Below are 26,843 nucleotides of genomic sequence, written 5' to 3'. Positions count from 1 at the left end.
TATCTTGGGCATGTTATAGGTGAAATAAATGAGTCAATCTTCAAAAATATCAACGCATTGTGACGTGTTGTGAGCCTTTAGATCGACTCTTTTTGTCGCTATTTTTGAATATTAGTCCACAACAGAGCTTAAACTGTAAAATACTTGGCGTATATGTGATTTTCTTCATGATTTTAGTGAGCATTAGTTTTGTAGACACAACAGATTTTCAGTTAGTTAGTAAATCCTCTTATTTTGTTTTTACTTCAGTTAACTAAAATGTTTTGTTCAATTCCAGTTTTTGCATGTATGGAATGTAATTGCAAAAAAAACGTAATAATAATAATAATTTGAAGACTTTGGAAGTGAGATACTTTCAAGACCTTGTTAACTGAGCTCACTGGTATATTACACATAGAGAAAATTCACTATAACAATATAAATAAGCTTTCTGATATGGCAACCATTTTTGGATCACCTTGCTCAGTGTGACAGTGGACCTGTTCAGCAACAAACCTTATAGTGTTCCATCCATTTTTCACATTGAGTCCTTATGCTGGAAGGAGTGATAACTGATGATTGTTGGAGTGGGTGTTGGGTGCCTCTGTGTTCCTCGGGCCAAAATGTACTTAAAGTACCAAAAGTAAAAGTACTGAAATGTTTGAAAATAGCCTAGGTATAAAATAGGACTAAAGTGTTCAATATACGTTTTATGATGTAATCATTTATATCTGCAAAGTAACTAGTAATGAAAGTTTTCAAATAATTGTAGTGGAGTAAAAGTACAATATTTGCCTCTGAGATGTAGTGGAGTAGAAGTAAAAGTATTGGAAATTGGAAATACTCAAGTAAATACAAATACCTCAACATTGTACTTAAAGTACAGTACTTGAGTACATGTACTTAGTTACTTCCCACCACTGGCGTCGGAACGGTATTGGCTGGGCGTGCAGTGGGTTCTTCCTCCTTGTGCAGTTCTCAGTGGATGGGGTTGGTGCCCTGCCCTGGGAATGTGTCTTATTCTGTCTGCTGGGATAACCTGTGTTGCTGGGTGCTCACTGCTCACTCTGTGGCAGAGTTATGGAGCTATTTGACATTAACCTTTGCAGGAGCATGTCACTCACACCGCTTTCAAAGCAGTCTGTGTCTGTCTCTTCTCGAAATATGCACTGTTTATATTTTTTCATTTCTCATGATTTCTTCCTTTGTCTTTCTGTTTTGTGTGCCCTGTGTTGTGTTGTGTTATGTACCTGTACTATAAAGAATCACAGTAAAAGTATTATGGGGGGAAAATGCTCAGTTCTTCCTTAACCAAAGACGAACCTTTCCACAGAGTACACATCTGTTCATTATTTGGAGATATGCTGCAAACTGACGTATACATACTGTGTGTGTGTGTGTGTGTGTGTGTGTGTGTGTGTGTGTGTGTGTGTGTGTGTGTGTGTGTGTGTGTGTGTGTGTGTGTGTGTGTGTGTGTGTGTGTGTGTGTGTGTGTGTGTGTGTGTCCGTCCAAGAGAGTATAACCGGTACGAAAGTGAAAGAACACGAGTATAATCGAAGTACTCCAAGATCATGCTAGGGCTGGGGGTTCCCAAAAATATATCGAAACCGATATTTAGGGCCAATAACTGACTTAATCACGCTATTGTAGGTTAATCAAATAATTGAGAAGCAGGTTTATATATATATGTGTATATATATATATATATATATATATATATATATATATATATATATATATAATTAAATATTGAATTCCTCATATATGAACTAATTCGAATCGATTTTTTAGAATAATCAAATAGCTAATTAGTCTGATCACCCTGTATTATACTTTTTTGCACAATAGTGGTGTACAAAAATAGCTCATTACAAGCTCACAATGCATTAATGCTACGTGTTGTGAAGTTGTAGATCTGCTATTTCCACTTTTTTTATAATCGTCCTTTATCATAACCGAGGCAAAAGTTTGAAATAATCGTGATATCGATTTGAAGTATTATCGCCCAGCCCTAGGAAATGTTTAAAAACATTAAGAGAGGTTGTCTCTTTCTTGTATTAAGTATCCTTAAGTATAATTGTACTCCTAAAGCCCTCTCCAGACCAATCTGAGTCGGCCCGATTTTGGGCCGAATTGGCTTCGGGAAGCGTCGGCCAGTCGGTTAGGGGTCCGTCGGGGGGTCCGTCGGGACCTTTTCGGCCGACCCAGAGCCGACCGAACATGTTCAGCTTTTTAGCCGACTGGTAGCGCAGTGGCAGTGACAACAGAGGGCTGTCGGTGTTGCCAGATTATGTGAGAGAAACAAGCGACCATGTCTATGAAAACCTACATTCACTGTTTCTTGTTGTTGCTCCCAGAGAGAGATTGATTGATTTGCCCTACTTTTGCGCTGTGGTGATTGGGAGCAGGTGTGTAAATTTGTCCAGTGACGGAGTCACATGCATCCGTGTTTATGTATAAATATGTAATGCGCAAGCATGTAAACATGTCCTTCTGAGTGGGAGTTCAAGCATTGCATAGAGAGAGAGAGAGAGAGAGAGAGAGAGAGAGAGAGAGAGAGAGAGAGAGAGAGAGAGAGAGAGAGAGAGAGAGAGAGAGAGAGAGAGAGAAACGGAGAAAGCGGGAGGGAGAAAGAAAGGGAGAGAGACGGAGAGAGAAACGGAGGGAGGGAGGTAAAAAGCGGCAGAGAGAGAAGGAAAGAAAGAGAGAGGGAGAGAAAAAAGGGAGAGTGAAAGATTGAGAGAGAAAGAGCGAGCGAGAGATTGAGGAGACGGAAAGAGGGAGAGAGAACGAGCAATTAAGTGAATTGCTTTCACCTGCTGCTGCTGCTGCTGTGCGGAGTGTGCTACAGGGCATATCTCCGCCAAGCCAGGGTGACCTACCCAGGCTCATGAAATTCATATTCAGGCATAGTAGCCAATTAGAATGAAATCTTCAAAAACTGACTCATATACTGATACAGAACCATATATTGGCTATATATTATGGCTGTCGGGTGGAAATCTTGTATGTTCCTTTTTTATTATTATTTAAAAACAATTTAAAATCGTGAAAATAGCCAATCTACAAGCAGTAATTATTAATAATTAAGAAATACTATATTTTAAAGAGTGAAAAATCAACTAAAGTCATTATTAGTGCAAGTTCATTCACATTTCATTTGAATGAAAATAACTTGTGGGTAAAATACATTCTGTGAATCTAATGTGATTAATGTGACCCCTACTTCAGTCAGTGAAGTCCAGGGCTGAATGTGACATATTGAGACCTATATAACTAAATATTGGTCATTTGCCAACACATTATTTTGTGAAATAAATGGGTAATATTTCACAGATAGTTATACTATTCTTATAATATATTAAAATACAATCATCCTTAACCTTCAAGTTAAATGCATTATTTCCTTAAAAATCATTTTTGGACTTAAAAATCGTTATTATTTTTTTGGATGGCCTTCCTGCCCTGGCAGGAAGGCCGGGCAGGGCCTTTGTGCCCTCCAAAAAATTACAACACCAAAGGCCAAGTGGCCTTGCCCCTAAAATGACGAAATTCCAGGCTTGAATGCAATAGATGTACTCTGAGTCTGTTACAAGTAAAAGTCCGGAATTCAACATTTACTTGAGTAAAAGTACTAAAGTATTGGTATAAAAATGTACTTAAAGTACCAAAAGTAAAAGTACAAAAATGTTTGAAAATAGCAGATCTACAAGCTCAGAACTCGTGCATCGCAACACGTTGTGAGCTTGTAGATCTGCTATTTTCAAATAGCTTATAGGTACAAAATAGGGCTAAAGTGGTTAATGTATGTTTCATAATGATTTATATCTGCAAAGTAACTAGTAACTAAACATTTCAAATAATTGTTGTGGAGTACAAGTATAGACAATTGGAAATACTCCAGTAAAGTAAAAGTACCTCAAAATTGTACTTAAGTACAGTACTTGAGTAAATGTACTAGTTACTTTACACCACTGCACGTCAGTGAAGAAAAAACGCTGGGAACATCCATAAGTGGCTTTGCAGGGAAACAAGCCCAAAGTCGCTTATAATAAGCAGACCTGGCAACGCTGGCACGCTAAAAGTCAAATTAGCACATGAATGGCCAGTCGGCTGACAGACTTAAATGGTAACTTTTGCCAACCGAATACCAGTCTGTTGCAGTCTGGAGTAGTCTGCAATAGTCTGGACGAGTCTGTTTGGTGCGGAGTTGCCTTAAGTCAGAGCTAGTGTTAATTAGGCCTATATTCAATTATGATTCAAATTAAATTATCCATTTGTTTTGTATAAACTACATATCACATCAAGCATAGATTATTTTTCCAAAGATATATTTTGAGCTGAGCAATTAAATGCAAATCTTGCCTGTGAAATTCATTAGCTCTAGTCTGCCCATACCAGGCTATAAGTAAGTCTGTCAGTCAGTCAGTCAGTGTCTGTCTGTCTGTCTGTCTGTCGCAGCATTTTGTGTTTTAGGAACCATTATGGAGAGCAAAATGCATTTGCTGTACATTTGCCTCATTATTCAAGAGTGACTAGGCATTGGTAAAAAGCCTAAAACAGGGAATGGGCCCAAGGGAAAGAAAACAGAACAAAACAAACAAAAACAGCCAGTTCTCCCCAAACATCAAGGCACCCTCAACTTATTTCAATTGTGTCAATTGATACGCTATCATATCCAGTAGGCTACACTTAAGTACAATATTGGGATACCTACTTTTAAATGTTAAAAAAAAGAGAGTCTAGCATATCATTATATTACAGCTTTAGTTAGGCTGCTAGTTTTGAATAATAGAAAACTGATTTAAATAATAAATCATGATATTACAGGTTAAGCTACCCAGCAGCACGTAAAGCGGTTAAAGTCAGCCCATCTTTACCAGCTGCACCATTGATTGATACATTACAATTTACAACAATCCAATAATATGATTTTGAAATGTAATGGGCAATTCAGCACAACTAAGTTGACCTGGCCAGACAAACCCAAGAGGCCTTGGACCAGATTGTTCAGTGGGCAGATATGTGAGGATTCAAGATCTCCTCCTCTAAAAGTCAATTTACTGCATGGTATTTGGGTTTAGGAGGAAAATTCCAGCCTTGAACCTTGTTATGAATGGTCATCCCATAGAGAGAGTAAAGGTCTTCAAGTTTCTGGGTTTGTGGATGGATGAAAAGTTGACATGGAAATCTCATATTGAGAAACATAGGCAAACATCCAGACGGGCTCTGTCAGTGTGGACAGCTGGACATGTCTTGTTCTCATCTGAGAAGTACAGAAATAAGAGGCTGTAGATTTTGGGGGAATTGGCAGATCAGGGTCAATTCTTCTATTTTAATGCTTTTTTTTTACACACCAGAGGTGAATTGTCAGCATATTGGAATAACAGTCTTGAGCTTTCTCCACTCTACTGATCTACATTATATTCGAAAGTGTAGGGTAAAGCAGCAAACCCCTCGCCTGTGGAGGGCAGCATTACACTTATCAGTGTACAGCCTGCCAGAAACTAAGAAGAAGAGAAGTAAGTGACCCAGCCGGAAGTGCAACGTCGGGACAGCGGAAGTAAACAAATGTAGTTTTTTCGTTGCTCACGGAACACAGCTCAAAGACAGATCATTGCTCTCGTAAAGAGTCAGTGTTGATCAGAGCCGTTTAACAAGATACCAAGATGAGTCAAATTCAGACTGTGAAGCAGTTTCTGTCTGCAGCTGCTGCTGAGATCGTGGAAGCTGTTGAGAAGATGATCTCAGGATACGAGGAAGAAATGTTCCAGTCCAAACGAGAGATCAGTCGACAACGCAAGATGCTCGATGCGCTTCTACAACCTGAGATCAGGTTAAATAGAATACCAGGTAGGCTAAAGTATGCGATGTATCTGATTGATGTGCTTTTTTTTAGCCACGGATCCTGGAAAGGAGCTGTGATTCACCGTATCCCCCAAAAAAGACAATGTACCTGGTGATCCGTCAACATGGAGAGACATATCTCTCCTCCCCACCATCTACAAAGTGTTCATGAAATGTATCCTGTCTTGTGTGCTTCCCTGGCGGATAGACAATGACATCTTGTCATCAAAGCAGCTGGCATACATCGACAGACAAGGGATGAATGAACATGTATTTTGTTTTAAAACTGGGGTCGATGATTTTAAACATGAGTCTTCCTGGACTTTCGTGATGCTTTTGGTACTCTAACCCATAATGTCATGTTTAATGCCTTAGAGAAAACACAGCTACCTCAGGTATTTATTGATACTATTAAGGATGTGTATGAAACATCTTACATACAGGTAATATGTGGAAAACAACTCGCAGACCCAATACCTCTCCAAGTAGGCATTTACCCATTAAGACCTGAAGCCGATTCTACAAATGTCTTCTAAATCCCAACAGTATTCTGAAAAAAGTATGTTTCTATATGACCTGCTGAGACGTACACCTACCTAGGTCATAGATTTAACATAGGAGGGGAATGGAAAGAACAGGTTGATTTACATCACAACTGAGTTTACTGCTAGGCTGAACCTGATCGATGATTTACCACTGCTACTGCTGATGAAGTTGGAGGCTATTAGGCAGGTTGCCCTGTCTAGAGTTCAACACCTCTTCTCCAACGTTCACCTAGTATGCAAAACACTAAATGACAAAATAGTTAACTTAGTGAGGAAGTGGTTCGGACAGTCGGATTTAACACCCACACCACCAGAGACATTATTTTCCAGTCCAAACAGGGAGGTGAGTTTGGCGTCCCCAACGCCACAAGGCTGGCTCACTTGTTAAACATGCTAAACAATGATGACAAGACTGTCAGGGAACTTGCTAGATCTTCTCTGTTTTTCACCCTCTCTTGCCCCTGGCAGTAGAGGGCGAGCCAAGTTTCCTGGGGTTCAGAAGAAAGCCCAACCTTAAAATTGACTCACATGCTACTGGGTTTGGGGTGTCGTCAGATTGGCCTGACCTCAATGACCTCTGTGTGAGAACTGGAGTATCCCTGCTCTGGGTTCGACCTGACTTGAACACTGTAGCAGTTTCTGAGGACATTATTACCAACTGTTTGGTCTCAGTAAGGGCTACTGTTATTGATATAGAACATCATTTATCACCAGTCAAAATTATGCAGTTGATGAGCATATAGACACCTTTACAGTCAAAGCCAGATTACAGGTCCAGAATTTATTGACAGAAAAAAAGATACAAAGAGGATAATCTAAGCTTTCCATACAGTTGCAATGTTGGTGAGTTTAACATCGTTTGATACAATCAGATAGGACTCTTCTGTTTGGATGTAGGGATGTCAAGGGTTGGTATTGCAACTCTAGATCTCTTTCTTTCCTTTATTTATTCAGGGGAGCCCACTGAGAGCAAGCTCTCTTTTTCAGGGACGCCCTGATAACAGCATATAACACATATAAAATACATACATAATGAAAAACGATAACAAACATTTGAATCATATTACAATCATCACAGATGCAAATAAACAGTGTTACATGAAACAGGTGCAGTTACTATGAAATGTGTCCTCGAGAAGTACCCTAAATGTCTCTATTGAGACCAATCGCTCCAGTTTCAGAGAGTCCTGAAGTTTGTTCCATTTGTGTGGAGCATAATACATGAAGGCAGTCTTTCCTTGTTCACGTTTCTTACGTGGACTGGTATATCTAATGTGTTTTTGTGAACGTGTTGAGTGTCCAGAAACCTTTGGTTCTAAGAGCGAAGATAGGTATAGAGGAAGCTTGCCACACAAGGCCTTATAAATAAAAAGAATACAATGTTGCTCTCTGCGTACTGCGAGAGATGACCAACCCACTTTATCATATAAAATACAGTGATGGGTGTGATAGTCATCACCAGTGATAAAACGTAGGGCACTGTGGTAGACTGCTTCAAGAGGCTTAAGTGTAGAGATTGAGGCATGCATGTATAGCACATCACCATAGTCAAACACAGACATTGACAGATTGAATAACAGTTTTTCTGCTGGAAAAAGAAAAACAGGACCTGTTTCTGTAGAGGAAACCAATCTGCCCTCTTAGTTTTTTGGTTAGGTTCTCCACATGAATCTTAAAGGGTAAGACCACTTTGGTTGAGGTTTGGGTTGTGTAGTTACCTTGCCACTCCAAAGGTGGGCAAGAAATCAAAAATAATTGCTCCATTGATTAGAAATTGATAATTCAAAATATGCTCCTCATTGACTTACATTGTACGGTAAAACAACTCTCAAAGTCACTCTTTTAGCACATAAATGAACCCAAACATAGCTGATTCAGACAATATAGAGCATCACCAAACCCAGTACTGTTTGTTTTTTTTAATAAAAATGTCAACTTCCCGTTGATTTTACTATTTGAAAATCTGGATCCGGATCCGCGGATCCAGTCCAGGTTTTCTACTTATTAAAAATGGCAAAATCAACAGGAAGTTGACATTTTTATTTAAAAAAAAAACAGTACTGGGTTTGGTGATGTTCTATATTGTCTGAATCAACTTAGTTTGCGTTCGTTTATGTGTTAAAAGAGTGACTTTGAGAGCTGTTTTACCGTACAATGTAAGTCAATGAGGAGCATATTTTGAATTATCAATTTCTAATCAATGGAGCAATTATTTTTGATTTCTTGCCCACCTTGGAGTTACATCATGGCAAGGTAACTACACCACCCAAACCTCTACCAAAGTGGTCTTGCCCTTTAAATGAGAGCTTGGAATCTAGCCAAATGCCCAGGTACCTATAAGATGAGACCAGTTCAATTTGTTCACCTTTCAGAGTGTAAACACCAGTAGAGGGATTTGTGTTTGGAGATCTGGTAAATACCATGCATTTTGTTTTGTTAGCGTTCAGGACAAGCTGAAGTTGAATTAGAGCCCTTTGAAACCTATTGAAGGCAGTCTGCAAATTTGCAGTGGCCGCTTCAAGCGTTGGGCCAATGCTGTATAAAATTGTGTCGTCCGCATACAAATGGCCATCCCATTGCGGGGAGGGGAGTGCAATATTATTAACATAGAGGGTGAACAAAAGGGGGCCCAAAATTGAACCCTGAGGGACACCTTTACCAATATATAGAGAACTAGATCTAAAACCATCAGCTACAACAGCTTGTGTTCTATCAGTCAGATAATTGCAAAACCATCTGACAGATAGAGATGCCAGATATAGCATTATATCAGAATTATCAGCATTATAGTGAAGAGTTGCTTGCGGCTAGATTGTTCCAACTGCTCTGTAGAATTATTGTGTGGCACTGTTGGTTGTTCCAAAGTTTTGTCAGTACAGCAGTAAAAAAAACACACACACACACACACACACACACACACACACACACACACACACACACACACACACACACACACACACACACACACACACACACACGTTGTTCAGTCATTGCTGAATGTTCTCTTCTCTTTCCCTGCTCCTCAGATGAAGCACAGCTCAACCTCTCTGTGTGGGAGAAGAACCCAGAGTCCCTGCAGACTGAGAAGCTCAAACCTTTGAGCATCACCATAGAGCCCATTCAGGTCCTTGTGAAGCATTTTCTGTCAGTGACTGCTGATGAGATCGTGGAAGCTGTTAAAAAGATGATCTCAGGATACGAGGGAGAAATGTTCCAGTCCAAACGAGAGATCAGTCGACAACGCAAGATGCTCGATGCACTTCTACAACCTGAGATCAGGTTAAATAGAATACCAGGTACAGGTATGTGTTCAAATATATCTGATTGACGTGGTGACATTAGCCCTAGAACGGCTGTATTTCATGTATTCCAGATACACAGCCATAGATCACTACTATGCCCGTCCGGGTAGCAAACGGGATCTCTGTATATTAGTCTCACATGGTCTACATCATCAATTCTAGTAATGGTCTGAATTACAACTTGTGTTACCAGAAAAAAGCTCAGGTAAGCCTCTGATAGGCTGGTCTAAGGAGGTCCGTGGTTTCTAAATTCATTATTTATTTTTGGTCCTTAACTAGCCCAACCTGTGACCTCCCCCTTCGCTGTATCTCTGGGACTCTGTGACATAGCATTGCCATCATAGAGTTACGATATATCTATTGCCATCCAGAATCGGATGTAAAAAATAAATAATGTAAACAGTTGTTTAACAGTGAAATGTAATTTCTTCAGATGTCTCCTTTACGGCAGACATATGTAGGAACTGTGGGTGGGCTGGGGGTAGGACCGGTGACCTTGTGATTCCCATACGTTCTCTATCCATTCAGCTATGGCCACCCATACTACCTTTTATATATTTTTAGGACATTGTGAAATGGGTCATAAATGTCCGGCACCCCCAGTTCTGAATGGCAAAGCTATGTGACTGAGTCCTGGAGCTACAGTGAAGGAGAGGTCACACATGGGGCTAGTGTTCAAACAATAGTTGTGCCTCAGATGTTCGATATCTATTCATCTACCTACTGTCAGACTACCTGTTTACTACACAGCTGTTCTAACCAATTAAGTCACAGCTCCTTTGGTTACTATGGCATCAGTAGAGATGCTACAATTAAAGGAATAGTTCCGTTCTTTTTAATCCAAAGGTTCTTGGATGTGTTTGTGTGCTAGATGAAAACTATTTTTTTTAAATTGGCACTACTGAAGAACCTTGAAATGTGCAATATACTGATGATGTTTCAACCTTGTTAAATGTTCTCTTCTCCTTTCCTGCTCCTCAGGGGAAGCACAGCTCAAAAATAAACATGAAATAGACAAAGTAGAAGTTCCTCTACCTGTCACTTCAGCTGAGCAGATGATCATAGAGGCTGATGAAGAGGTCCCATCTCCAGGATTCTCTGAGCCTGAAAACGGAGATGACGATGACTGGAATGCTACTCAAGATGGAGACGGTGACAGAATCGAAGCTACTCAAGATGCACAGCACAGTGACGGAAGTGAAGAGTGGAGGCCAGGCAGACAACATCGCACACTGACAGCTAAGACAACACGGACAGCTAAGACACCACGGACAGCTAAGACACCACGGACAGCTAAGACACCACAGACGAAGAAAAAGCTAAAATCCTGTATGATCTGTGGGAAATCTTTTCATTATGAACGCTCATTGATGAAACATGTGGCAAGTCACCCTAAAGATGTCTGCGGGCTGTGTGGGATGCACTTGAAGACAGAGGAGGATTTTAACCTTCACCTGAAGACTCACAAGATTGTGAAAGTACTCAAAGTAGTGGTTTGTGATGTTTGTGGGAAATGCTTTGACACTTCCTATTTGGGGATGCACATGAGGAGCCACACGGCAGAGAAGCCGTTCAGATGCAATGAATGTGGTAAATCCTTCAAGTTTCTCCACGACTTGACAAGACACCTCAAGACCCACACTGGAGTGAAGCCTTTCATATGCGAGTTGTGTGGTAGATCATTCAGCACACACAACACTTTGACAAGACACCACATGATCCATACTGGGGAGAAGCTATATTCATGCACCATCTGCAGCAAACATTTCATTAGGTACGCTACATTAAGAAAACACATGCGGACTCATTTAAAAGACAAGAAAATCACTGTAAACACTCCTGTATTTGACGATGGGGATGCTAACGCAGAGGTGGAAGACAGTACAGCGCTGATTACAAATGAGCAGCCGTTGCGAATCATATTATGTAAAGTGTGTGGGAAGGATTTTCACTCCAAAGTCTCATTGGTGAATCATCTGGGAATTCACCCCAAAGATGACTGCGGCCTGTGTGGGATACACTTCAATACTGAGGAGGATTTTGAACTTCACCTGAAAACTCACATGGATGTGAAAGCACAGGCTTGTGATGTTTGTGGGAGACGCTTTGCCAAACTTTTCTATTTGGAGAAACACATGACAACCCACATGGGAGAGAAGCCGTTCAAATGCAATGTGTGTGATAAAACCTTCAGACAACGCAGCGGTATGACAGAACACCTCAGGATCCATAGTTGGCAGAGGCCGTACTCGTGCACCACCTGCAGTAAATGCTTCAAAACCAACGGTAATTTAAGACAACACATGCAGAGATGCAGACTCGTTGAAAAGATGACCACTCCTCCTGTAACCACTCCTGTATTTGACAAGGGGTATGTTAATGCAGAGGTGGAAGACAGTATAGCACAGACGTCAGAAGAGAGCAGCCGTTCAGATGCGAGGTGTGTGATAAATCATTCAGTGTACGTTGCACTTTGACAAGACACCACATGATCCACACTGGGGGAGAAGCCATTCTCTTGCACCACCTGCAGCAAATGCTTCAGTGACTACACTACATTAAAACAACACATGAAGACTCCTTCAACCCATGTAGACCGGGAAATAATCTGTCATTTTAAGATTTCTTTGGCTATTAAAAAATAGCAGTTATACAAGCTCATACACCGATGGCGGAGGAAACCATGCAAGGCACCAACCTGCTCATCGGGAGCAATTAGGGGTCTTGCTCAAGGACACTTCGACACTAACTCTGGGGGAGCCCGGGATCGAACTGGGAACCTCGCGGTTCCCACCCGGCCTCTCTACCGGCCACTCTACCACTGAACCATTGCCGCCCCTATCTGCTATTTTTGAAAAATCGTGAAAATGTGTGCAAATCTTTGAATATGTTTATATTTCTAAAGCAAACATTTGTAACTCAAATCTTTGCTTCTGGGCGAGTCTACAAATGTCTTCTAAATCATATATATATATATTTTTTTTATCGGTGGTTCTCAAACTTTTTCATGTTAAAGACCCCCAAAATGATATGTATTTGGCTGCGGACCCCCATCTCAAAATATTTAGTTCCAGGGACCCCCCAGAAGCAAAGATTTACAAATGTCGCTTTAAAATTTTTTTAAAAAGGTTTTGCAAAAAGTGTCACGATTTTTCATCTGCCATTTTTGAATAGCCAAAGACCTCTAAAATGACAGTTGCGTCCCTGAATTGAATGGGTTAAAAGACAAAACACTCACTGTAACCACTCCAGTATTTGACGGTAGGGATGGTTATGCTAGAGCTAGACGTTATGTGGAAGACAGTAAGTGCAGGTGACAAACATCAGTCACTATCTGTAAAGTAAAGTGTGCGGGAAGTATTTTCTCTGTATGGTGTGGAGAGCATCACCTTCACCAAGGAGACAGCTTGTGCATAACATGTTGAAATCAATTCAGTCTTTCTTCAATTTTATTTTGTTTTGTTTTCATCATGGTTTGAAACACAAAGCTGTACATTTGAGCATTGTATTCACTAATTTACTGTTTGTTAAAAGTGTAGAATATGGTAATTCTCACTTGTGTTTTGGAGTTGGCTGGTTTCTGCCCTACAGCATGCACAGATATGCTGTTACAGACAGAGAAATGGAACGGGGCGAAAACATAAACCCTGTCCACCTCCGATGACCGTGACACAACCGTCATTAATGGTTTTGAACTGTACTTACTCGTTTATTTAAAAAAAAATCTGTCAGTGTAAACCTGAAGATTGTTTATAATTATTTTTTTTATTTTATAAATCAACATGCAGCTTTGCTCAGAACCCATATGGATCCTGCTACCTTGGGTGTTTGGACTTTTGAAAGATCTGCTTCCGTGGCTATAACATTAAAAAGAGTTTATTCCCATACCACAGGTTCTTGCATGTCAATTACCTGTAGCTCTATAAGGCAATTAACAGTGTTTCACTCATATTGTTTTTTGTATTCTGTTAAGGGCCGTCCACACCAAGCACTACAATGATATCTACATCATTTAGCTCTAGTCGTGGTGTGCACTCTTCCATCCACTTGAATTAGAACGTTTTTTAAAACAATATCTTTATACAGTAGTTATAGTGCTTGGTGTGGATGGCCCTTTATGGTATGTTAAACAATGTTTTCTATCATGTTTTCTTTAAGATTACTTGTAGTGGATCATCAGTGCTCTACAATACAGTGAAAGGTGGGGTTTCTCTTGAGGTGGAGGTGAAGAACTTCAAGGGAATTGCAGGAGTCTATGATAGTTGGAAGCTTTTATGCTACATAGAAGGTGGAAGGCCATGAAGACTATTAAGTGATTAACATGAACATAAACATGCACAGTGCATCATTATCTGAACTAAATGTACCCTTCAACTTATTGTTTATACCCTGAATGACTGGTGCAGATGAGGTACAGTTACAGGTTTTGCAGCAATTGCAGAAGATATTAGGCCTTAATTGTGGAATGTTCAAGCATGCTCTAATAATGTGTACTTTACATTGACTAAAGACCATTTTCAAAATATTATATTTTTTTGCATCTTGGAAACATTGTAACATTGAGGTGCCCACTCTTCCTTGGTGTCCACTCTTCCGGTTACCATCTGAAGGACGAGTGAAGCTAGTCTGTATATATGTGTGTGTGTGTGTGTGTGAGATCCCCCCCCCCTCTTTCTCCCCGATTTAGTCGTTATGCCATTTGATTCCTCCCCACACAGTTGTCACTGCTGTTGTATCCTACTAATTCACCTGCCAGTGAGGAGGGGAGCCTTCATCCTACCCCTCCCACCCAACACTTCCTGCTGAGAGGTGCCGCCCCAGCCCATAGGAATTGGTCACCCTCCCTGCCCGGCTTCCCTCCCCCTCCCCCGAACACGGGCCAACTGTGTTAGTATAGACATTGGACAAAGCCGGATGCACCATCCGTTTGTGTGTGTGTGGTAGGGAGATTAGACGGAGTGGATGTCATGAAACAAACTATGTAATGTCCTGTTAAGAAAAGAGGATGAAAATAGTGAATTCAACTTCATATGTGAAAGCAGCTAGGAAGGTTGGATGAAATGGGAGAAAATGACACTGATTGTTTAATTAAAAAAGAAATGTTCATAGATTCTTAGAATTAACCAAAGTAGTGATGCTTGGGTTAATGTTTTTTTTTATTAAATTGTTAAATTGTGATATTATCAAACATGTCAGACATTCTAGATTTCCCAAAAGAAATGCATGCATTTAATTCACCCTGAAGCAGGTAAAAAAAACTAACCTCACTGGCATTAAAACCTGACATTACTTTGCCATTAACTAATTAATTAATTATTATATATATATATATAACTGTATGATGGAGGCTAGGTGTACATATTGGATAATATGAATGTGAAAGGAGATTATGCTGTGTTGAAGGAGGAACTGAAATTCTCCCAGAAGGTAGTGAGTATATATATATGTGGTGTACCACATTCACCATTCTTCATTTGTTTGGTAGGTACAGTAAATACATCACATCAATCATAAATCATTGTTTTCAAAGACGTACAGTAGGTTGAGCTGTGTTTCACTGCATCTTTTAGGAACCATTATGGAGAGAAAAATGCATTTGTTGTGAATATACTCAAATGCTAACAATTCACCTCATTGTTTGAGTTATTAATGGGTTTAAATAATCACTTAAAAGTTTTTATAGTTGCAATCTTGTTATATTTAGAGTTTAAAGAGAACTTTTAGGCTGTTTGCTGGGAAATTACAAATTAGTAGCCTTAAGTTGTGTTCAGTTGCACTGCTTAAGAGAGAGTTTGTTGTACTCTAAATTTATTATTATCCAGCTATAGCTTGTCATTACAACTCATTATATCCATGTATAGCTAGTAGGGGTGTGCCGATACACTAATTTCACGAAACGATACGATACGATATTTGGCTCACAACTTCGATACGATTTCGATACGATACGATACGCACTTTTTTTATAATGAAAATATATGGGGGAGAAAATGCAAACAAATAATTCTGTTTTTGCATTATTCAGACATGCAAACTTGTAGCTTTTCAGCTACAATAGCCGTTTTGAATCCAAATAGGGCAATAGTGTGACACCTGACCCAAAAAACAACATGTTGTCACCCTTTTCACCTCGGGCTGTTTGCATGCCTGACTATTATTGTAAAAAAAATAAAATCTATATATGTCTCTTTGCTTGGCTTTACAAATAGACAAACTAGGCCTACAGACTGATGCTTGCTCACTTGGGTATTAGTGCAGTGTAGATGCTGCTGACCACTGTAAAGTAACTAAGTACATTTACTGAAGTAGCTGTACTTAAGTACAATTTTGAGGTATTTTTTACTTTACTGAAGTATTTCCAATTTTCAGTACTTGTACTCTTACTCCATTACATCTCAGAGGCAAATATTGCACTTTTTACTCCACTACAACTTTAGCTACTGGTTACTTTGTAGATTTTTATTATTATTACAAAACATACATTAACCACTTCAGCTCTGTATACATTTTGGCCATTTGAAAATAGCCGATCTACAAGCTCACAATGCGCATTGTGAGCTTGTAGATCTGCTATTTTCAAAATAATTGTATACATTTGAAAACTTGTGAAATGGGGACAATGGACATTCTGCATAATGAGTAAGTGTAGGGTTAAGCACAAAACCCCTCGCCTGTGGAGGGCAGCATTACACTTGTCAGTGTACAGCCTGGAACGAGAAGTTACCCGGCCGGAAGTGCAACGTCGGGACAGCGGAAGTAAACAAGTGTAGTTTTTTTAGCTCCGTTCCGGTAGCAAATATAACACATCCGGTTTTTGAGCTAGCAAATATAAGGTTTCCGGTTGCCTTCAAAGTAAGAGCATGGCATTTAATGTTTTATGAAAGACATACATGCATTTCGAAAAAGACATTTATACAGTGGTGGAAAGTAACATATGTATATACGTATATGTATATGTATATGTATGTGTATGTGTATGTGTGTGTGTGTGTGTGTGTGTGTGTGTGTGTGTGTGTGTGTGTGTGTGTGTGTGTGTGTGTGTGTGTGTGTGTGTTTCTCATGGCATGGTGTTTTTTTCCCTCAATTTCTTTAGAGCACAAAGCGCAAATACCATTGAATATAATATATATGTATATATATATATATACGTATATGTATATGTATGTGTATGTGTGTGTGTGTGTGTGTGTGTGTGTGTGTGTGTGTGTGTGTGTGTGTGTGTGTGTGTGTGTGTGTGTGTCTCAATGCAACAACTACAGTAGTTTAAAAACAGTTTTGTCTGAATCCAGCCACTGTAGTCCACACACTAAACCTATATTTTCTACAGAGGTTGTGAATATTTGATTGTTAGGTTAGTGCATCAATGATCTTGTTGTACAGTATGTTAAAATGTTTTGTTGAAATGTATATACAAAAAATCTGTTATTTCTAATTATGCTGCCGGTATCGTGTCTGTGATTATAATGAGCAGGGGATTTGAGCAGGTCACAGCTGATTAGAAGGTTGTAAAGTAAGGGTTTTTTTTTTGGCAAACTGCAGCATCGGGTGAAGAGTAAATTATATATATATATATATATATATATATATATATATATATATATATATATATATATATGTATGTGTATGTGTGTATGTGTGTATGTGTGTGTGTGTGTGTGTGTGTGTGTGTTACATAGCAGGTTCAGCCACCCTGTGAAGACACAGAAAGTGTAGTTGTAAAAGGATTCATTCAACTTATTAAAGTTAGTCCCCTTAAGGTTATATGTTTTAGTGAAGCAGGAGTGAGACTGTGGCACGATGTGATTAAGGACAGCGCTGCATCATGGGATGCCACTGGGGGAATCATTAAGAGTAAACTAACAAAGAAAAGGATTTTGTATTATGAGATTGTAGTAAGTTCATCCACTTCGTCCGCTTCAACTCCTGTAGCATTTATGATCAGTGAACAACACACCCAGACTGTTGTAGAGGAGCTCCTCACGGAATTGAGGTGCAAAGAGAAGGAGATATTTGGTGCCAACACAACACCCATGCAGATTAATAGTGATAGGTCCATAGTGCTTTTGAAAGCCAGTATGCATATCTTCAATGGAGATAGCATGAAAATGTACTTGTTACGCTGCTGGAGAATAGTGAATGGAAAGGCAGATAGCAAAGATTTGAATTTTTGTACCATAAGAGCATGTAAGAGTCATCTGATGAAACAGGCAAGTCACATTTGCAAACAACAGTACAATACTAGAGATTATAGGTTTAAGTTGGCTATGTTCATCTTCAGCGCTTTAGTTAATGCCAAAACACTGAAACAAGCAGGTAATATAGTATCTGCTGCTTGTATTGTACTTGGTAGCAAAAGGAACTCCAGCGAGGTGGCAGCTAGTCTTGGCCGCATTGAGGATGAAACACAGAAGCTGCCAGGAATTGCAGGAATTATTGATAAAGAGCATGATCGACAAGACAATTCATATGACACTGCGGTTGATGATATATTTGATTTGACTGCTGATGTTTGTGAAGGTACATCTCCCTTCAAAGACTATTTTGAACAACTAAGGGCTACAGCCAATAATACAATTAAAACCAGCAATGACACAGGTGAAAATCAATACCATGGAGAAACTATTTTAAACAAACTGTTCTCAAAATTCCTCCCAACTATTCCAATATGGTCAGATCTACTCTCAGGTGATTTGCAGCGATTCTCTGGAGCCTATGCTGCACAAATAAACCAGGGTAAGAAAAGTACAGCTATTAGTGAGGCCATGTTCAAAAACACAAAAGTGTTGCTTTTACGAAATGAGAAACACAGACTTGACGAATGTATACAGCAAATACGCTCACTATACAAGCAGTCAGCCCTAGATTTCATTGACAAAGTAGGCTACAGGATATCACAGGCATCACAGCGTCCACAACCACCACCTGTAGAAGAGTGGAACAAAAAGAGAACTCTGCCGCCACAGCTGAGGACAGCTCTTATCAAAATAAGCCACAAGCAAATTCAAAGATTTTCTTACAAAATGACAGCTCAGCAAGTGTGCCAGACAAAACAAAGGCACAAAACAGAGGCACAAATGAGGAAATATGCAATAGTATATGCAGGTTTGCAAATAACGAGAGTAATTGTTGGCTAAATGCAACCCTACAATCGATACTGCATCTGCAAGTAGTACAAGATAAATTGAAACAGTTGACACCTACTTATATGGTTGAGATTTCATCTATGCCAGGGAATTTAGCAGCTCTCATCCAAGCGTTTTTTCAAAATCCAGGGCACACATTTGATGCTAAAACAATCCAAGACGTCACTCAAGAATTAGTCAAGAGCATCCCAGCGTTGTCCTTGTCAATGCACAATGACCCACTAGATTTGATACACCAATTATTAATCTGGTTGCATGATTGTAGTGTCCAAACAACTGCTATGGCAAAACATACAGACATCTGTAAAAAATGTGCATCGAAAGTTGAAAGCATTTCATGCTGTACCCGTTTATTATACATTTGAGTGATCTTTGCACTTAGGTACGTTGCACGCAGTACCATTTTATACTTTTGAGTGTGGTTTGCACTTCCTAGAACTTCCAAATTTTTACAGTTTTGCATGATGATTGTGTTTGAATAATGTCAAGCACCGTCTCCTGTCCAGTGTCCAGTGTCCAATTTGTATACACTATTGTCTGAAAAGGGACCTTTTCTGACCCCTGACCTCACTGGACGGCCCGCCACTTTTCCAAATACAGCTCTCCCGCTTAGCGGAGAGTGTGGCGGTGTAGAGGGGCTCTCCCCGAACGCGTGCGTACCTCCGAAGTTCCGGCGCCAAGCACCGTCTCCTGTCCAGTGTCCAATTTGTATACACTATTGTCTGAAAAGGGACCTTTTCTGACCCCTGACCTCACTGGACGGCCCGCCACTTTTCCAAATACAGCTCTCCCGCTTAGCGGAGAGTGTGGCGGTGTAGAGGGGCTCTCCCCGAACGCGTGCGTACCTCCGAAGTTCCGGCGCCAAGCACCGTCTCCTGTCCAGTGTCCAATTTGTATACACTATTGTCTGAAAAGGGACCTTTTCTGACCCCTGACCTCACTGGACGGCCCGCCACTTTTCCAAATACAGCTCTCCCGCTTAGCGGAGAGTGTGGCAGTGTAGAGGGGCTCTCCCCGAACGCGTGCGTACCTCCGAAGTTCCGGCGCCAAGCACCGTCTCCTGTCCAGTGTCCAGTGTCCAATTTGTATACACTATTGTCTGAAAAGGGACCTTTTCTGACCCCTGACCTCACTGGACGGCCCGCCACTTTTCCAAATACAGCTCTCCCGCTTAGCGGAGAGTGTGGCGGTGTAGAGGGGCTCTCCCCGAACGCGTGCGTACCTCGGAAGTTCCGGCGCCAAGCACCGTCTCCTGTCCAGTGTCCAATTTGTATACACTATTGTCTGAAAACTGACCTTTTCTGACCCCTGACCTCACTGGACGGCCCGCCACTTTTCCAAATACAGCTCTCCCGCTTAGCGGAGAGTGTGGCAGTGTAGAGGGGCTCTCCCCGAACGCGTGCGTACCTCCGAAGTTCCGGCGCCAAGCACCGTCTCCTGTCCAGTGTCCAGTGTCCAATTTGTATACACTATTGTCTGAAAAGGGACCTTTTCTGACCCCTGACCTCACTGGACGGCCCGCCACTTTTCCAAATACAGCTCTCCCGCTTAGCGGAGAGTGTGGCGGTGTAGAGGGGCTCTCCCCGAACGCGTGCGTACCTCCGAAGTTCCGGCGCCAAGCACCGTCTCCTGTCCAGTGTCCAATTTGTATACACTATTGTCTGAAAAGGGACCTTTTCTGACCCCTGACCTCACTGGACGGCCCGCCACTTTTCCAAATACAGCTCTCCCGCTTAGCGGAGAGTGTGGCGGTGTAGAGGGGCTCTCCCCGAACGCGTGCGTACCTCCGAAGTTCCGGCGCCAAGCACCGTCTCCCGTCCAGTGTCCAATTTGTATACACTATTGTCTGAAAAGGGACCTTTTCTGACCCCTGACCTCACTGGACGGCCCGCCACTTTTCCAAATACAGCTCTCCAGCTTAGCGGAGAGTGTGCCGGTGTAGAGGGGCTCTCCCCGAACGCGTGCGTACCTCCGAAGTTCCGGCGCCAAGCACCGTCTCCTGTCCAGTGTCCAATTTGTATACACTATTGTCTGAAAAGGGACCTTTTCTGACCCCTGACCTCACTGGACGGCCCGCCACTTTTCCAAATACAGCTCTCCCGCTTAGCGAAGAGTGTGGCGGTGTAGAGGGGCTCTCCCCGAACGCGTGCGTACCTCCGAAGTTCCGGCGCCAAGCACCGTCTCCTGTCCAGTGTCCAATTTGTATACACTATTGTCTGAAAACTGACCTTTTCTGACCCCTGACCTCACTGGACGGCCCGCCACTTTTCCAAATACAGCTCTCCCGCTTAGCGGAGAGTGTGGCAGTGTAGAGGGGCTCTCCCCGAACATGTGCGTACCTCCGAAGTTCCGGCGCCAAGCACCGTCTCCTGTCCAGTGTCCAATTTGTAGACACTATTGTCTGAAAACGGCCCTTTTCTGACCATTTATCCATTTAGATAAATTATTAATGTTTAAAAAAACGTTTTTGTTACACAGAAACATAATATGTGTTGTGTAGAAACATAATATGTCGTTTAAATGCTTAATTTATAGTTTTAATGTGCAAATTAACCGTTTTTCAATGGCTCCTTTTTGCTCTAGAGGGTACTCTTATTCTGAAGAGATCGTCCACCGGAAGTCTTATATTTGCTCCGTTATATTTGCTGACGGAACACTGCTAGTTTTTTTTACAGCAGCTGTGCATCATAGATAATCATTGTAAAGAGTCAGTGTTGATCAGAGCCGTTTAACAAGATACCAAGATGAGTCAAATTCAGACCGTGAAGCAGTTTCTGTCTGCAGTTGCTGCTGAGATCGTGGAAGCTGTTGAGAAGATGATCTCAGGATACGAGGAAGAAATGTTCCAGTCCAAACGAGAGATCAGTCGACAACGCAAGATGCTCGATGCGCTTCTACAACCTGAGATCAGTTTAAATAGAATACCAGGTAGGCTAAAGTATGCGATGTATCTGATTGATGTGCTTATAAAACCACGGATCTAAAAAGTGTGTGTGTGTGTGTGTGTGTGTGTGTGTGTGTGTGTGTGTGTGTGTGTGTGTGTGTGTGTGTGTGTGTGTGTGTGTGTGTGTGTGTGTGTGTGTGTGTGTGTGTGTGTGTGTGTGTGTGTGTGTGTGTGTGTGTGTGTGTGGGGGGTTGTCGTGGTCACCAGCCTTTCAAACTGCTCTTTTAATGTATTAAGTTAGAAGTGGTTGTTCCTAGTATAGCCTAATGCCCTTGACAGCACATTCATCCGAACAGAAAAGTGAATGTATTAAACGACGATAATCTCACCAACAGTGCAGCTGTACGGAAAGCTTCAATTATCCTCTTTGTATCTGTGAAGTCTTTGTTTCATAAAAAATACATCATACACATGTTATGGGCTACTTTCTGCCAATACATTCTGAGCAGGTGATTATTTTTCTAAGTGTCAGAATTTGGAACGCAACGTCCTGCCGCCTCGTGCATTATGTGCAATTCATTTAGAAACAGGTAGTATACAGGACAGTTGAGTGATTTCCAACGTGCACTCCAACATGTAGAAAAATGATAACCGGCACAGAATTGATTGACAGAAAAAAAGATACACAGAGGATAATCTAAGCTTTTTCAGTACAGCAGTAACACACACACACACACACACACACGTTGTTCAGTCATTGCTGAATGTTCTCTTCTCCTTCCCTGCTCCTCAGAGGAAGCACAGCTCAACCTCTCTGTGTGGGAGAAGAACCCAGAGTCCCTGCAGACTGAGAGGAGACACAAGGAACCTTTGAGCATCACCATAGAGCCCATTCAGGTCCTTGTGAAGCATTTTCTGTCAGTGACTGCTGATGAGATCGTGGAAGCTGTTAAAAAGATGATTGCAGGCTACGAGGGAGAAATGTTCCTGTCCAAACGAGAGATCAGTCGACAACGCAAGATCCTCGATGCGCTTCTACAACCTGAGATCAGGTTAACTAGAACACCAGGTACAGGTATGTGTTCAAATGTATCTGATTGACGTGGTGACAATAGCCCTAGAATGGCTGTGATTAGGCCTTTTACAATTATTGCATAATCGTCTAATCAAAATTATTTGAGATAATCAAAATTATTTTTTGCCTAATCGTTATTATCGTGTGTTGAAAAATGTTGAAAAATGTTCACACATTTTCAAATATAAAAAAAATCTGAAATCGCAGATCTACAAGCTTACAACGCGTTACTTTGTGATGCTTTTTTAAAAATTGTATTAAAATAATTATTAAATATGTCAATCATTTCTTTGTATATTTAAGTTATTTGCCATATCTGCCGTGTGCAATTTTTGATTACGATGCCTAAAAGGCAAACAGATTTATTCATATGTTTCAATGGCCAAACACACAATTAAATCGTTAATCGCAATTATTGGAGTGACAATTAATCGTCGACTTAAATTTGTAATCGTGACATCCCTAGTTGTGATATTACATACATTTCATGTATTCCAGATACACAGCCATAGATCACTACTATGCCCGTCCGGGTAGCAAACGGGATCTCTGTATATTAGTCTCACGTGGTCTACATCATCAATTCTAGTAATGGTCTGAATTACAACTTATGTTACCAGAGAAAAGCTCAGGTAAGCTTCTGATAGGCTGGTCTAAGGAGGTCCGTGCGTTGCTAAATTAATATTTCTGTCCTTAACTAGCCCAACCTGTGAACAGTAGTGCCAATTAAAAAAAAAAAGTTTTCATACAAACACATCCAAGAACCTTTGGATGTGCGATATTAAATGCAAAAATGTAAAATAAGCGGAACTATCTGTTTGGTTGCTACTATATATGTCTATGAAATTAACTCAAGGACCCCAACGGAAACAAGTCCGCAAGGACTTTTTTGGCCGGACCTTTTAGACAAAAGCATTATAAATGTAACTGTGTTGTTTTACATTCTTTTGCCTAATAAAAATTTCAATCAATCAATCAATCAATCTCTTTAACTACAATGTTACACTTTTAACATTGTGAAGCAAGAACCTTGAGATGTGCGATATACTGATGATGTTTAATCCTTGTTAAATGTTCTCTTCTCCTTTCCTGCTCCTCAGAGGAAGCACAGCTCAACCTCTCTGTGTCCCTGCAGACTGAGAGGAGCCACAAGGAACCTTTGAGCAGCAGCCAGGACAGAAGACCAGAGGACGACACCATCCATGACACATTCACTCCTCAGAGTGTGAAAAATGAAATGGACAAAGTAGGAGAAGAACCTCTACCTGTTACTTCAGCTGAGCAGATGATCATAGAGGCTGATGAAGAGATCCCATCTCCAGGATTCTCTGAGCCTGAAAATGAAGATGACGATGACTGGAATGCTACTCAAGCACAGCACAGTGACGGAAGTGAAGAGTGGAGGCCAGGCAGACAACATCGCACACTGACAGCTAAGACAACACGGACAGCTAAGACACCAGGGACAGCTAAGACACCAAAGAAGAAGAAAAAGCTAAAATCCTGTATCATCTGTGGGAAATCTTTTCATTACGAAAGCTCATTGATTAAACATTTGGCAAGTCACCCTAAAGATGTCTGCGGGCTGTGTGGGATGCACTTGAAGACAGAGGAGGATTTTAAACTTCACCTGAAGACTCACAAGATTGTGAAAGTACTGGTTTGTGATGTTTGTGGGAAATGCTTTGGTACTTCCAGCAATTTGGGGATGCACATGCTGAGGAGCCACACGGAAGAGAAGCCGTTCAGATGCAATGAATGTGGTAAATCCTTCAAGTTACCCCACGACTTGACAAGACACCTCAAGACCCACACTGGAGAGAAGCCTTTCATATGCGAGTTGTGTGGTAGATCATTCAGCACACACGACACTTTGACAAGACACCACATGATCCATACTAGGGAGAAGCTATATTCATGCACCATCTGCAGCAAACATTTCATTAGGTACGCTACATTAAGAAAACACATGCGGACTCATTTAAAAGACAAGAAAATCACTGTAAACACTCCTGTATTTGACGATGGGGATGCTAACGCAGAGGTGGAAGACAGTACAGCGCTGATTACAAATGAGCAGCCGTTGCGAATCATATTATGTAAAGTGTGTGGGAAGGATTTTCACTCCAAAGTCTCATTGGTGAATCATCTGGGAATTCACCCCAAAGATGACTGCGGCCTGTGTGGGATGCACTTCAATACTGAGGAGGATTTTGAACTTCACCTGAAAACTCACATGGATGTGAAAGCACTGGCTTGTGATGTTTGTGGGAGACGCTTTGCCAAACTTTTCTATTTGGAGAAACACATGACAACCCACATGGGAGAGAAGCCGTTCAAATGCAATGTGTGTGATAAAACCTTCAGACAACGCAGCGATATGACAGAACACCTCAGGATCCATAGTTGGCAGAGGCCGTACTCGTGCACCACCTGCAGTAAATGCTTCAAAACCAACGGTAATTTAAGACAACACATGCAGAGATGCAGACTCGTTGAAAAGATGACCACTCCTCCTGTAACCACTCCTGTATTTGACAAGGGGTATGTTAATGCAGAGGTGGAAGACAGTATAGCACAGACGTCAGAAGAGAGCAGCCGTTCAGATGCGAGGTGTGTGTGATAAATCATTCAGTGTACGTTGCACTTTGACAAGACACCACATGATCCACACTGGGGGAGAAGCCATTCTCTTGCACCACCTGCAGCAAATGCTTCAGTGACTACACTACATTAAAACAACACATGAAGACTCCTTCAACCCATGTAGACCGGGAAAGAATCTGTGTAATTTTAAGATTTCTTTGGCTATTCAAAAATAGCAGTTATACAAGCTCATACACCGATGGCGGAGGAAACCATGCAAGGCACCAACCTGCTCATCGGGAGCAATTAGGGGTCTTGCTCAAGGACACTTCGACACTGACTCTGGGGGAGCCCGGGATCGAACTGGGAACCTCGCGGTTCCCACCCGGCCTCTCTACCGGCCACTCTACCACTGAACCATTGCCGCCCCTATCTGCTATTTTTGAAAAATCATGAAAATGTGTGCAAATCTTTGAATATGTTTATATTTCTAAAGCAAACATTTGTAACTCAAATCTTTGCTTCTGGGCGAGTCTACAAATGTCTTCTAAATCGTAGTTTTTTTTTTTTTTTAATCAGTGGTTCTCAAACTTTTTCATGTTAAGGACCCCCAAAATTATATGTATTTGGCTGCGGCCCCCCTTCTCAAAATATTTAGTTCCAGGGACCCCCCACAAGCAAAGATTTACAAATGTTCGCGTTTAAAAAATATGCATTCAAAGTTTTGCAAAAAGTGTCACGATTTTTCATCTGCCATTTTTGAATAGCCAAAGACATCTAAAATGACAGATGCGTCCCTGAATTGAATGGGTTAAAAGACAAAACACTCACTGTAACCACTCCAGTATTTGACGGTAGGGATGGTTATGCTAGACGTTATGTGGAAGACAGTAAGTGCAGGTGACAAACATCAGTCACTATCTGTAAAGTAAAGTGTGCGGGAAGTATTTTCTCTGTATGGTGTGGAGAGCATCACCTTCACCAAGGAGACAGCTTGTGCATAACGTGTTGAAATCAATTCAGTCTTTCTTCAATTTTATTTTGTTTTGTTTTCATCATGGTTTGAAACACAAAGCTGTACATTTGAGCATTGTATTCACTAATTTACTGTTTGTTAAAAGTGTAGAATATGGTAATTCTCACTTGTGTTTTGGAGTTGGCTGGTTTCTGCCCTACAGCATGCACAGATATGCTGTTACAGACAGAGAAATGGAACGGGGCGAAAACATAAACCCTGTCCACCTCCGATTACCGTGATACAACCGTCATTAATGGTTTTGAACTGTACTTCCTCGTTTATTTAAAAAAAAAATCTGTCAGTGTAAACCTGAAGATTGTTTATAATTTTTATTTTATAAATCAACATGCAGCTCTGCTCAGAACCCATATGGATCCTGCTACCTTGGGTGTTTGGACTTTTGAAAGATCTGCTTCCGTGGCTATAACATTAAAAAGAGTTTATTCCCATACCACAGGTTCTT

General features: G+C 41.0%; 1 protein-coding gene across 5 annotated transcripts; it reads left to right on the top strand.

The window, feature by feature from the left end:
- The first annotated feature begins 5,589 nt into the window (after positions 1–5,589).
- On the top strand, positions 5,590–26,705 carry LOC308099339 (uncharacterized protein). Of its 5 annotated transcripts, none has more exons than XM_080448080.1 (3): positions 5,590–5,833; positions 9,399–9,674; positions 23,877–26,705. In XM_080448080.1, the coding sequence occupies exons 1-3, from the start codon at positions 5,650–5,652 to the stop codon at positions 25,397–25,399; spliced, it is 1,983 nt and encodes a 660-aa protein (XP_080304206.1). In that variant the 5' UTR covers positions 5,590–5,649; the 3' UTR covers positions 25,400–26,705. The 5 variants fall into 5 exon arrangements, with proteins under 5 accessions (XP_080304206.1, XP_080304208.1, XP_080304209.1 ...); XM_080448082.1 differs by lacking the exon at positions 23,877–26,705 and adding an exon at positions 10,656–13,524 and having other exon boundaries at positions 9,399–9,668; XM_080448083.1 differs by lacking the exon at positions 23,877–26,705 and adding an exon at positions 10,740–13,524.
- Positions 26,706–26,843: the final 138 nt, after the last annotated feature.

Source organism: Gymnoscopelus braueri (assembly GCF_963280865.1).
Source record: "Gymnoscopelus braueri genome assembly, chromosome: 13".
Classification (NCBI taxonomy): Eukaryota; Metazoa; Chordata; class Actinopteri; order Myctophiformes; family Myctophidae; genus Gymnoscopelus; species Gymnoscopelus braueri.
This window is presented reverse-complemented; position numbering and strand designations above follow the sequence as displayed.

Bases quoted from the DNA above. Each gene is read 5' to 3' on its own strand.
- LOC308099339 (XM_080448079.1), top strand. From the start codon at position 21,562: ATGAGTCAAATTCAGACCGTGAAGCAGTTTCTGTCTGCAGTTGCTGCT. The intron at 21,746-22,494 runs GTAGGCTAAAGT...CCTGCTCCTCAG, and splicing joins CAGTTTAAATAGAATACCAG to AGGAAGCACAGCTCAACCTC. The intron at 22,777-23,876 runs GTATGTGTTCAA...CCTGCTCCTCAG, and splicing joins AACTAGAACACCAGGTACAG to AGGAAGCACAGCTCAACCTC.